Source organism: Monodelphis domestica, chromosome 5, assembly GCF_027887165.1.
Source record: "Monodelphis domestica isolate mMonDom1 chromosome 5, mMonDom1.pri, whole genome shotgun sequence".
Lineage (NCBI taxonomy): Eukaryota > Metazoa > Chordata > Mammalia > Didelphimorphia > Didelphidae > Monodelphis > Monodelphis domestica.
Window position 1 is genome coordinate 284,081,874 of NC_077231.1, and position 14,515 is coordinate 284,096,388.

Here is a 14,515-nt window from a genome sequence, read left to right on the forward strand (position 1 = left end):
ATTAAGAATATAACACTTTCTAAGAACTGTGGGAGTAGAAACACAGGAGAAAAACATGATTTATCGCTTGTGTATATGGATGTAGTATGTGGAGTTTTGGTTTTTAAAAGATTACTCTATTACAAAAATGAATAATATGGAAATAGTGAAATAAAAAATCCTTCCTAGATGAATGGGAGATGATAACCATCCACCTAGGGACCTCTTCAGGGCCAGTAAAGCACAAAACCCCTTAGGCTCTAGAAACAAAGTTTATTTTTTATAATAGGAGTAAAGGGGAAGTGGTTCCTAAAACTATAGATCTAATCTCCACCCAACCTCTTTAAACTCACAGTAAATTATTTCTTCTTCTTGAGAATTCACTCAAGCTACTCTAAACTCCTTATCTCTAACTAAGACCCAGAAAACCCAACTCTATGACTATAAGCTAACCTAATTAGTATGCATTATCAAAAAAGGATGAAGGACTCACAGATGTATTTGAGCCCTAACCTAAAGCCTGGGGTTGTTCCTAGGTATACCCAGAGTCCCAGATGACCAAACCCTGGAGTTTACCATCACCAAGTGGCTTTCTGACAGAAGGATCTCAGGCAAATGGTCTCTGTACTTCAGGGGGGGAAAGCAGTCTACTCTAAGGCCCTACCCAAACCCAGAAATCACTAAGCTTTCCACAAGATTAGGATTCCCAAGGGAAAATGTCAGAGCAAAGAGCAACAGTTAAAAACAGCCAAACACCAAGATCCTCTTCTTCCAGAATCTTTCCCCTCAGGGCTTGTATACAAATTCTCCTCTTTTCCTCTTAAGGCTAATCCATGAAATTTACTCTATCCCTTACTTACTTCCTACAATATAAAAGGGGAGGGGGAAAAACATGAATAATGTAACCATGGAAAATACTTAGAAAAAAAAAGAATATAACACTTTCTGCCCAGGCCTAGGGGATGGTTTTGCAGATCTGTGCTGTATTTTTATAAGGTAATGCAACTTCTGATTGGGGGAAAGAAGGTTAAGTGTATCTACATAAAAGATTTATAGAGCTCAGCTTTTTCAAAGAGAGATGTGTAGTTTCAGAGACTTTTTATGCTGCATGTAGGGAAAATCCAGTGTTCAACATGTTCCTGTTTTTTAAGGTTGTCCTGATAGAAACTTCTAGAATGGACCTCTTTGGACCAGTATCTCTTTTTTGGTTTGTGCTGAGATATTACCTTAATACTAGCTAAAGAGCTTGTTCTTTTGTGTATTTCTTGGTATATTCTATTCTATAGTGTGTCTCCAATTTATATTTGCTGTTTTATTGGTTTTATAAGCTGTTTTTCATTTGTGATGATCATTGACATCAGAGGTGTCATGCTAGCCTATGATTAATATGCAGTCTATAATGCTCAAGTGTAACCAGATTAAGATGTAACTAGGAAATATTTAACAAAATAAATGAAATATTAAAGAACATAGATAAGGTTAATACATGGTTTTCAGGCTACAAAAATCTTTATGTATGTACGATTTGTTGTTGTTAAGTCCTTTTCAGTCATATAGATTCTTCATGACTCCTTTTTTGAGGTTTTCTTGGAAAAAATATTAGAGTGGTTTCCTATTTCTTTCTCCAACTCATTTTATAGATGAGGAAACTGAGACAAATGGAATAAAGTGACTTGCACAGGATCACACAGCTAATGTCTAAGGTCAGATTTGAACTCAGGTCTTTCTGATTCCAGTCCCAGCTCTCTATCTACTATGCTACCTCTCTGTCTTATGTATGATCTAGCAGTCCCCATTTCTATTGGAGTCTGATGCCATTTTATATAATCAGAGTTTGGTGGGAAGGTGCTAAGTCTGAAAGTAAGCTCAGAGCTACCCTCTCCCACTAAGAGTAATCAAGAAATTAGCTTTCTTTCTGAACTCCTAGCCATTTTTCTTTTAAACAAAAGACATTTAAGTGATAGAACAGATCGATATTATTCTAGCTCAATACCCCTCTTGCCCTATTTTTGGTCTGCCTGTTACTCCTCACTCTACCCCACCAACCGCTGTCATCATGGTTCTTCCCTACCTCCCCACTGAGTTGGGCTAGACCTCAACACCCAAAAGCATGGGCATAGCTACCTTATGTGTACTTATGTACTTGATATAAAGCATTCACAGCATGTAACATAAAAAAAAATCTATAAGCATCTTCAGGAAAATAATGAACGGGCTGAGGAGCAGGAAGGGGACACCAAGAAGTCTTAGAGATGTTAAAAATAATTTATGGTTGGTTCAGTAATTGTAGAACTTAACCAGAACCACTTATCTTCTGAACCCCATTGACCAAGATGCAAAAGAGATAAAAACATTGATAACAGCACACACAAAACCATTGCCCACAATTGCTTCAGACATAGCATCAATTCAGAAAAATTTAAGTACATTTTAAACAAATATTTGTAATCTCTAAGTTACAGTAATAAGCTTTCAAAATACAAGGAGATATGATGGAAGAAATCAAAACCATATAGAACATTGATCAAGTGTTCCATCATTCCCATCATCTTCTCTGCCACTGGAGTGTCCCAAATGAGTCTTCAAGGAGCCTAGAGAGATGAATTCATTTCCTAACACTTTAGATCAATTTCCAAAACTAAAAAAGCAGGCATTGCATCTACCTGTGTGATAAACCATAAAGCACTAAATGTAAGAGAATAACAGGAAGAAAATGACTGGTCCTGGGACCAATTCTGTCTAAACTCCACCCAAAAGAGGAACAGAACAAGATAAAAATAATCATAATCATAATAACAGCAACATCATTCACAAAGAGTAACATAGAAGAAAAAGAGATCAAAAGCAAATGAGAATTTTTTCATTGGATCTTTGACTTAGAGCTAAAAGGTGCCTCAGAGGTCTTGTAGTTCAAACATTTTACAGATGTGGAAACCAGCTCTCAGAGAGGTGAAGGCGCTTGACTAAGATAATCTTGTGAGTAAATGGCAAAGGTAGGACTCAAACCTGAGGAGGCAACTGTAGCTCAGTGGTTAAGAACACTGAACCTGGAGTCAAGAAGAACTGAGTTCAAATCTACTTTTGGACACTCTCTAGCTGTGTGACCCTGGGCAAGTCATTTAATCATGTTTGTCTGAGTTGCCTCATCTATAAAATAATCTAGAGAAGGAAATGGCAAACTACTTCAATATCTCTGCCAAGAAAACCCCAAATGCAGTCACAAAGAGTTGGACATGACTGAAAATGCCTGAACAACATCAAAAATTAGAGGCACCAAGGTGTAGTGAAGAGAGCACTGGAAGGCTTGGGTTATACTGCTGAGAAATTCTAGCTGGATGACTTTGGACAAGTTACTCACCTTTTCTGTTCTCCAGCTAACTCCCAGGACCTCTCTTCTAAGTCACTAGAGAAGCTGCATCAAGTTGGCAGGGAGAGGTGAAGGTTACCCATATTGATCCTTCTTTTATTAACTGTGATTTTCCTTCTGGTTTCATTTTTAAATTGTTCATTATTTGAATGTCTGAACAATTTAAAAATGAAATCAGAAGGAAAATCACAGTTAATAAAAGAAGGATCAATTTGGCTAACCTTCACCTTTGTTGATGGTGGCTTAAAATCTGTAAAAACAAAAAAAGAAAATCTCTTTCTTTCCCTTCCCACTCTCAGGTGTTTACCTTATTGGCTGATTGATAGCAGTTCCCTATCTTTGGGCAATATCTGATCTCTCTTTTTCCAAAACCAGAGGTACAACCCTTTATCTCCTCTCCATTTCCTTGTTTGTTCTTAACTTGAGGACTGAGGGAGGATCTTGTGAGCGATTTCCTGGAAAGTTTCCTTTTTGCTAACCATCTTGGTTGGGGAGATCTGCTCCAGTACAGATAAGGCGTGGTTTTGGTAATAATGGGGGGTTAGGGGTGTGTGTGTGTGTGTGTGTGTGTGTGTGTGTGTGTGTGTGTCCTGAACTGGAGTCCCAAAAGAGCTAAATCTGACCTTTCTGATGAATCAATTATTCATTTTCTTTTTTTTATGGTCGGGCATAGGCATTGCACACTTCATAGGAATGATAGTGCAGTAGGCTCTCCACTCCCATCATACATCTTATTTTCAGCAAAGAACAAATGTTTAAAAATCCTAGAACTCTGGTTCACATGTTTCAAAGGAAACATGTCATGTGAACCAGAAAAAACCAGGTACCTAACTCCCAGCCCATTCTAAAAGGCAAGAGTTTGACTCCATTTGCTTTTTAGGTAGCAAGAGCTTATTTTGACTGAAAGCGAAAGTCAATGCAAAATCAGTGAAAGGAATCAGGGTCAAGGAATGCATAAAAGTGCCATTCTTGAGAATAAGAAAGGCTTGGATTCAAATCTTGCCTTTGACATTTATTAGCTGGGAGATCATGGGCAATTCACTTAATCTCTCTCTTTTTTTAAAACCTTTACCTTCTGCCTTAGAATCAATTCTAGGAGACAGCTGGGTGGGTCAGTGAATTAAGAGCCAGGCTTAAAGATGGGATGTCCTAGATTCAAATCTGGCCTCAGAAATTTCCTAGCTGTGTGACCCTGAGTAAGTCACTTAACCCTCATTGCCTAACTGTTACCACTCTTCTACCTTAGAACCAATACACAGTACTGATTCTAAGATGGAAGGAAAGGGTTAAAAAAAAACAAAAAAACAAAAAACAACGAATCAGTTCTAAACATGGGTTCCAAGACAGTGAACCTATAAAGACTAGGTAATTGGGGTTAAGTGACTTGCCCAGGGTCACACAACTAGGAAGTATCTAAGGCCATATTTGAACCCAAGGTCTGACTCTCTTATATACTGAGCCACATAGCTGCTCACTTAATCTGTCTTAAACTCGGTTTCTTCTTCTCTAAAATGGGATTGGGGGGGGGGGGGGTGAACTGGTGGTTTCTAAGGTCCCTTTCAACTCCAACATCATGATCCTATGCATGAGTAGGTTGCTGATTTACATGAACTAAAACAACTAAACTACTACAAGTTCAACATTCCTTTCTTCTCATCCCCGACTCCAGGTCTCTCTTTTCTTGGCACAATTTGGTTTATTATATTCCTCAGCAGCAATCCAGTCCCAATTTGGTGGAGAATTGATATTTAAGAAATCTCTGCTTGGAGTTTTTAGTTCTGCCACTGAGATCTGAATGAGTGCGATGTCCCCCCTTCATTTTTTTGTTTCTCCATGTGCCAGGTCATATGTAAAAGAGGCCTATTGATAGCAGCCTACAAAGCTTGTGACTCAATTCTCCCCCATTGGGGTTCATTCCTTTTCTTTTGGAGCCTTGTTTTGAGACTGGCTCTTTCCATCTCACCCAGCAGCAATTGAACGTTTACTGTGAGTGCATCACTGAGCTCACTGGTACCATTCATTGCTGGCCATGGAGCAGAAGAGATACCCTCTCCCGTACTCAGGGAGGCTGCCAGATGTGTAAAATCATGAAAATCGCAGGACCTGAGCCACACACCAGGCAGTGCCTAATTTGAATCCAGGATTGCGAAAGCAGATTTCAACAGATATATCTATTTAAGTGCTGGAATAAGGAGAAGAAGAACTGTGGCACTTTGATTTGAGGATTTGTGTGTGAGTGAGGGGGAGAGGTTTGGCCAATTCTATACCATGTATACGTACGTGTTCACTATATCCCCGCCCCTGGTTTTTTTTTTCTTCAGGAAATGTTATTTCCTACTTTTGCACACCAAGCTTTATCTACTGATTTGCACAGCAGGGTCTATGAGAAGGTTAACACTTTTGTGTCCTCTGAAGAAAGCTGTCTGGTGGTGAGTTGAGGGGTTTTTTTTTTCTTTTATTTTGGTTATTTGCTACTGTGACTTGTTTCTCAAAAGAGAGAGAGAGGAAAGGTTAGTATAAGCATCCCATTGTCAATGCATTGTGTATTTATATGTGAGTCAGTGAATTCTGAAAATAGTCAGCAAGATGAAGGCAGGGTGCTTTCCCCTGGGTTCTTGGTTACTTAGTGCTGGATAATTATGAGAGGTCCAGTGGCAAATGGATCATTGGATTTTGAGCTGGAAGCCATCTGAGAGATGGTCTAGTTCAAAACCTTCATTTTACAGAAGAGGAAACTGAGGCACAGAGAAGTGACATGGCAAACCCCAAGTCACACAAGTAACCGAGGCACATTTCAAACCCAGGTTCCTCTAACTAGAAACCCAATAGACATACAAAAAAAAAGGGGGTAAATGGGAATTCCCCTCAGGAGTTAAATGAGAAAGGAGAGATTTTTGCTGGGGGAAAATAACATACAGAGTCCTGAAATTTATCCCCAAATTTAACAGAATTAACTTTTCCCCACCTCTCCCTGCTCCATCCTCAGACCATCAAGTGTCTCTCTCCTCCATGTCAGGGAGGGATTAGATGAATTAAAGTCATGTGCAAAAACTTTCCCCTGTGGAAGGAAAGACCCTTCTATGATTCTACATGTGTTACAGTACAGGCACCCGACTGATTTTGTAGATCTCCTTGCAGGGATTCTTAGTTAGGTGTGGGTGGGATGAGATTGACTCTGAGGACCCTTCTCCTCTGCAGTCCTCTGATTCTCTGGTCCAGCTCCAGAGAGATGACTCACATTGTTGGAAAGGAGCCCTTTCTTCATTTTAAGGCATCATTTAAAGCTCTCATGCCTTTCCTACACATTTGCTTAGTCCAGCAAAAGCTACATTGAAAGCTCCCTTTTCTGCTTTTTCAATGACTTTTTATCAGAGGTTCTTAACTTGGCATCAGGTCCCTGACTTTCAGGGTTCCCGGTGGTCCATGAACTTGAATGGGAAAAAAACTGATAGCTATATTTCAATATAATTGGTTGCCTTGACAAGTCTACCATTTTATGCATTTAAAAACATTCTGAAAAAGGATCCAAAGGCTTCCCCTGACTGCCAAAGGAATCCATGCCACAAAAAGAGGACAAGAACATTTGCTTTATAGCATGAGATAGAGAGAGGGTCTAGAGCTATGATTTTATTGGCCTCAGGAACTTCTGAATGAGGAAATTCCTTCTGCCTAAGCAAAGCTCACTTTCTAGAACATTGAGAGTTTAAGTGACTTGCCCAGGGTCACACAATCAGTATGTGTTAGGTCTTTTCGGCTCCAAGATGAGCCCTCACCACATTTTCTCTTTTGATGTTATGACTAATTTAAAAAATAGCTTTTGACTGGGTTTTGAGGGATTCACAGTTCTGCCTCTGATTCAGGTAATTATTTCAGATGTTAAAAGAATTATGTCATGTATAAAAAAAGTCAGTTGATCCATTTCTCTAGGGCCTCAGTTTCCTTATCCGTAAAATGATCCAGGCTGGGTTTTCAAGTACTTTTTTATCTCTAAATCTATTATGCTCTAATACTTTGAAATAAAGGTTTTAAGGGGCTAAAACTAATTTGTTAAAAGTCTAGGTCAGAGCTTGCATACCTGGGGGAATGTTGGCTATTTAAGGACAGCCTGCACCATTCCTGATACCTACAAACTTTATAAGAGCCTGTATGGCTTAGTGGATAAAGAAATGACCTTGAAGTCTGGGAAACCTGGTTTCAAGCCCTGCCTTCCATGCACACTAGCTGTGTGACTCTAGGCAAGGCTCTTAACTCCTGAGTTCTTCCAAAACTTGTAAAGATGAGCTGTTGATCTGTATTAGTGGAAGGCATTTTCTCCTTGGGAGTTCCCTTTCCTCATAATATCACAAGTTGGAATCTTCCCTCTCCCCAAAATGAGCTTCGCCTTGTACAACATAGGAAGTACTCTTCAGGCCATTAATTTAGTGAGTCCAATTCATCTCTACTTCCCTCTCCCACACGATGGTCTCAACAAGATTCTACTCTCTTTATTGTTTATAATTCTAAAAAGAAAGTGAAATTCTTTACCCATGAAAAAAAATAATAAGTACTATTCCACTCTACTTCTGATGTCAATGGTATTTTTGGAGTACCCCAAAGCCAAGAAAGAAGACCATAACAAGGGGCAAGACAAGGAGGATGTCTCCATTGAATCCTAACATTCTCCTTGGAACCTTTGTCTACTCTTGACTCTTTGGCCACAAAAAAGCTTCTAAACTATTGATTATCTGGTGCAACCAATATGTGCACGTAGATATATGTATATAAAGGCTACAGACCAAAAGCTATTACTGCCTGTAGGAGGGAATAACAATAAGTAAATCCATGTATTTCGCATCTCTTTACCCTTTGATTCACTGAGCTGAATATTTAGTGTTTGGTTTTCTGCCTTGAACAGAAGTAGAGTTGGGAAGGACTATAGATATTATCTAGAATAATGTTCTCATTTTACAAATGAGTAAGTTTTTTTTTCCCTAGAAATTTATCATGAGTTGCTCAAGATGATAGTTTGTTAGTGTGAGTGGACCCATACCATCTGACTCCTTTCCATTATATCATGTAGTCAATAGAATTTGGGGAAACTGATTACTATCGGTAAAATTTTATATTGATGAAATCGACATACAGTGGTCACAAGGGGAATGGAGTGGAAAGGTGGCAATGGATTGCCTCATAGCCATTATCCCTTCTTGGGAGGGGGAATGCCTAAAAGATAATGTTCCTCTGACCACAGAAGACATCTGAATAGCATTATGGATTAAGTACTGGACTTGGAGTAAGGTTTTCCTCATCTGTGAAATGGGAACTAGCAATAGCACCTACCTTACAGGAAATGATGACCAAATCTGACCCATATGAAATGCTTTATAAACCTTAAACCAGGGGCAGCCTCAGACCCTTCCTAATTGTGTAACCCCATTGCCTAGGAACCAATACATAGTATTGATTCTAATATTGAAGGTAAGAAATTTAAAAAATGAATCTTAAACCACTCTATAAATGCCAGACAATGAATCAGAAGCATCATCTCCGCAGATAATGAACAGTGTGCCATCAATGCTATTATAAATTCATACTGATACATATACAGTATCTGTCATATAGAAAACTCTTAAAATATTTGATAGTTGAATGATAGATTGATTTTATGCATCCCTCATTAACTACCTGAAAGGCAATTTATGTATTGCTTTTGAAAAGGGCAACAAATCTGAAATCATGAGAGCTGGATTCAAATTTTACCTAAATTACATTCAGCAAATAAGATAACCTTTCTTGCCATAGATTCCTCATCTACAAAATGTCTAGATGGCCTCTAAAGCTCCAGCTAGCTCCCAATTTAGGATCTTGTGGATCCTGATGATATTGTCTGTATTGAAGAAACAGTTTATGTCTTTTTCATCCATAGGACAGATCAAAATGGAAGAAGATGCAATCACCACAACATTCTACTATGATTTTAAAGTTCCCTGCCAAAATTTTGATGTGAAGCAAACAGCATCACTGATCCTCCCTCCACTCTACTCCCTGGTGTTCATTTTTGGCTTTGTGGGCAATGCTCTTGTTTTTCTGATCTTGATAAGATGCAAAAAGCTGAAAAGCATGACTGACATCTATCTGCTCAATCTGGCCATCTCTGATTTGCTTTTCATTGTCACACTTCCATTCTGGGCTCACTACGCCGCAGACCAGTGGATCTTTGGAGATGCCCTATGTAAGGTACTGACAGGCTTCTACCACATGGGTTTCTTTGGGGGAGTCTTCTTTATCATCCTCCTGACCATGGATCGGTACCTGGCCATCGTCCATGCTGTGTTTGCTCTGAAAGCGAGGACAGTCACCTTTGGCATTCTGACAAGTGTCATCACTTGGGTGGTGGCTGGGTTTGCCTCCCTCCCAGCAATCATCTTCACCAAATCACAAAAGGAAGGTATCCAACACACCTGCAGCCCTCATTTCCCCTCAGAGCAGTCCACTCTTTGGAAGAACTTCCAAACTTTAAAGATGAATCTGTTGGGGCTGGTGGTGCCTCTGTTAGTTATGATCGTCTGTTACTCAGGAATCATAAAAACATTGCTCCGGTGTCGGAATGAGAAGAAGAAGCACAAGGCAGTGAGATTAATCTTTGTGATTATGGTTGTTTACTTTCTCTTCTGGGCCCCCTATAACCTTGCACTTCTCTTAAACACATTCCAAGATTTCTTTGGTCTGGACAATTGTGAGAGTTCCAAGAGGCTGGGCCGAGCCATTCAATTAACAGAGACACTTGGAATGACACACTGCTGTATCAACCCAGTGATTTATGCCTTTGTTGGAGAAAAATTTAGGAGATACCTCTCTACTTTCTTCCGTAAATATATTGTTCGGCACTTCTGCAAACGCTGCCCCTTCTTCCATGGGGAGGCACTTGACCGAGTGAGCTCAACATATACCCCATCTACTGGGGAGCAGGAAGTCTCTGCTGGTTTGTAAAAAGGATTCTTTCTTTTCATGAAAAAAATGGCCTTTGTGGTCCTATAAGTCTTGAAATTAACTGACAATCTTAGAAATTCAAGAACTTAAATCCCTAAAAAGCAGGGGAACACAAGATTACTCAGACTCCATTATACAAAACTGAATTTAGCATTCTCACTTTTCAATAATTAAATCACTGTTGTGGGGTGGTCCAGCCTCCCACAGGGGACGGGGTCTTGAAGGTGGGATGGTGTTGGTGGGATGATGGATGGGACACAGCTTTCTCTTCAACCCACAGCACAGGTTTCATAGGATAAACTGCTCCCCCTTTGGCTGAGACTTAGCTTTATTTTATACCCTCATGATTGCACATCTACATGGCACACAATTTAATTCTCAACATATACGTTTCCATAGAACATAACAACAGACATGAAGCTTAAGGAGATAGTCAACAAAACATTGTTGCCAAGTGCAGGGTCAGAGGGTTGGGGAATTCAAAGCACAGATTTGCCAGAAGTTTTTATGCCTAGAAAAGAAGGTCCTATCTAAGTGGTTATATAAGAATCCTTAGGTTTGTAAGTGGGATCTTCTGATAATATTCTGGGGGACAGAGTCGGACATCTGTATTAACCCTGCAAGCATGTTGATCTCATATATTTTTCCTGGGGCTAAGAATAATAATCATAGCAATTCCAATAATAAGGGGATGTTAATAAGGAAAATCACTTGGGGGGGGTGTCAGTGGATGTTTCCATCCTTCCTGGGGGCAGCTTTGCAGTCCCTGGTTTCATGTGTGACCATGTCAAACAGCATGGTCTTTGATGGCTCCTGGCACATCATCCCACAGTATTAGAAGACTCCTTGAGTATCAAGTGACTTTCCTGAGTTAAAATAGAATGGCTTGGATCCTTGTGTATCTCTCCCATTTAATCTAGTCAATCCTTAAACTCTATATCTATACTATATACATACTTATATACATATATACCCATACACACATATATATAGTAGCTGAGTCACACATTGTCTTTTTCACAGGTCATCATTAAAATGTGCTAGATCATCAGGGTGAGGGCAAATAGAACAATGAGAACCAGACATTCAAGTACATGGATTCTTTTGCATAATGGGTAATGTTATGAAATATATACATACATGAATATAAATAACATGTTTCAAATATTATTATTATGACTTTTGTGCTTAAAATGAAATATAAGATTGAAATCAAAACTTTTTGTAATATTATTGTATGAAATAGGAAAATATATATACATATATACAGTTAATCAACAAGCATGTATTATGCAACTACTAGATGCTAGCTCTTGGGGATGCAGATAGAGAAGTGAAATCATGGAGCAGCTAGGTAGCTCTGTGGATTGATAGTCAGGCCAAGAGAACTCCTGACCAGGAGGTCCTGGGTTTGGGTCTTGCCTCAGACACTTCCTAGTTGGGTGACCCTGGGCAAGTAAGTCACTTAACCACCATTGCATAGCTCTTACTACTCTTTTTCCTTGGAACCAATGTTTACTATTGATTCTAAGATGGAAGATGAGGGTAAAAAAAAAAGAAAAGTGAAGCAAATCATGTTTGCTTCCTTGCTCTCAAGGAGTTTCCATTCTATCCCTTTTTTAAGCAAGTTAGAAGACAGGGATGGGGTAACATAGGAATGGGACACCGTAGACTGGTGGGAAGTGGAGTGGCAAGAGTTTAAGCCAAGATGAAGTTAGTCAAGTGAAAGGAAGAGTGATTGATGACATCAATGTAGAAATGGTCCCAGATCATAGACCAGATTATGGTCATTGTCACAGATTTAGAGTTAGAGCCTTGGAAGAATAGTCCAAATTCTCCATTTTATAGCTGAGGACACTAAGACCCAGAAAGGGGGAGTGGCATGTTCTTAAATCCTAAATTAGACTGAAGATGCATAGAGCAAGTCAGACAACCCAATTTCCCATGTCCATTATATTGGCCTTTTCAGGCTATTTGCCTCCTTTTCATCTATTTGTCAAACAAAATCTATATAAGAATTTAGACCATGTCCTGGATATTGTCTTGAAATGAACTTATTAAATGTTATTGATTTTTTTCTAACGTATCCTTAGGATGGAATGTAAAAGCTTGGTCAGTCCAGATGGCTAAAAGTTGTCATTATTTTAAGCTCAACCCAAAAAATAAACTCTGGTTTGCTTCCTAGAACCTCTTTTTTTTTTTAATTTGGATGTGATTTTATTTAGGGGAAAAATTTTTCCTAACAGCACTGTCTGCCTTTTTAAAGGGGTACATTGGCCTCAGGTTGGACCTGGTAACACAAGACTCTAAGGATTCATTAATATAGGGTGTCTCAAAAGTTGGAGAGCAACTGTATATTGCTTTAAAAGTAATTTTGCATAAGATGCAGAGGTCAGCCACAAGCTAGAGAGAATTGGGACTTACATGAGGCAAATGGTCCAAAGTCAAATAAATAATAATGATAACTACAATAACAATAATAACTAGTATTCATTATTACACTTTAGGTTTTACTAAGCACTCCTCATACAATCTCATTAGAGACACTTAAAAAACCCAAGAGGTAGGAACTTCAAGAATCATCCCCATTTTCCAGATGAAAAAACTGAAGCTCATGGAAGTCCAGTGCTTTGCTATGGTAACGCAGTTACCTAGCATAAACTCTGGGATAACAGAGCAAGGACTCAAACATACATTCTGTCCTTATCTCATCCAATCTTATTTACATCCCTATGAGGGAAGTAGTCCAAGCATAGTTCATGTTTTAAAGGAGAGGCAACTGAGGCAGAATGAGAGTAAGGGACTTGCTCTAGAACCCAGTTCTAAGCTTTGAATCCGATTTGGGGGGGGGGGGTAATTTCTACTGTATCAGGATACCCCCTCAAAGTAATTAACTGGAAGACAATTTTCAGGCAGAACCCATGCCAGAAGCCCAGTAAATGAGTCCACAAAATGATCTAAATAATAGTGTGCATAGAAGGTAAAGTTTAATAAAGGAATCTAATGAATGAACATTATTTTTCCCCTTACAGTCAAGAGCAAAACAAGTACTGACCATCTCTTCTACTTTGTCATTATAATAATAACTAAAATTTACATAACTCTAAATTATGTATCTAACTCTCTCTAAGTTATAACATCTCATTTGGACCTTACAACAACCCTTGGAGGTAGATGCTATTATTATCCCTGTTTTACAGATGAGGAAACTGGAGCAGACAGTAGTCAAGTGACCTGCCTAGGATTACACGATTTAGTATCTGAAGCCATATTTGAACTCGGGTCTTCCCAACTCCAGACCCAGAGCTCTATGAATTTTATAGCACCCCCCAGCTGCCTACACTGCTATAAAGTTGTGGACTAGAAAATAAACATTTCTAAATCTTCTATTTGCTAGCTAATCAGTACACTGAATAGAGTGCCAGGTGGAGTCAGGAAGACTCATCTTCTTAAGTTCAAATTTGGCCTCTGACATCTACTATAGGTATGATCCTGGGCAAGTGATAGTCCTATTGACTTCGATTTCCTTATCTGCAAAATGAGCTGGGGAAGGAAATGGCAAACCACTCCAGTATCTTTGCCAAAAAAACCCAAAACAAGGTCACACAACTCAACAACAACAACAACAGCAAAAACCCTCTTCAAAAACATTATTAGTAGAATATGGAAATGGAAGGCATTCCAGCACTGACAAGTTCAAGCATATCAGGAAACGTGTTTTCCTGTAATAGGTACTTTAATAGGTACTTTACCACAAGACAACTAAAAACAAAGCTACTTAAATGAACTGAAATTAACACTAGACAACCAAAAACAAAGCTATTTAAATGAACTGAAATTAACACTAGACAACTAAAAACAAAGCTACTTAAATGAACTGAAATTAACACTAGACAACTAAAAACAAAGCCACTTAAATGAACTGAAATTAACTACCGTGTCCCACTCAAACCCGAATAAAGAGCTTTTCCATATTGCCTGAATGTAAACTTTGTGTACAAACAAATACCACTCAGAAATAATGGGAGAAATGAAGAATAGATAATCAATTTGCTTCCATCTCTTTGGGAGACAGATGAAGGTATCTAGGTATGGAATATGACATACACCAAGTTGCTAGATGAGTCAGTTTTTTGTCTCTGTTTTCTTTCTTGTAAAGGAGGGTTCAGTGGGGTACAGGGATCTATGGGGAAATGATTA

At 38.9% G+C, this 14,515-nt stretch overlaps 1 protein-coding gene across 1 annotated transcript; it reads left to right on the plus strand.

Annotated features, from left to right (window-relative positions):
* The first annotated feature begins 5,574 nt into the window (after positions 1–5,574).
* Positions 5,575–12,502, plus strand: LOC100023438 (C-C chemokine receptor type 5-like). The gene is made up of 2 exons (XM_001369297.3): positions 5,575–5,775; positions 9,252–12,502. The coding sequence occupies exon 2, from the start codon at positions 9,263–9,265 to the stop codon at positions 10,313–10,315; it is 1,053 nt and encodes a 350-aa protein (XP_001369334.2). The 5' UTR covers positions 5,575–5,775; positions 9,252–9,262; the 3' UTR covers positions 10,316–12,502.
* Positions 12,503–14,515: the final 2,013 nt, after the last annotated feature.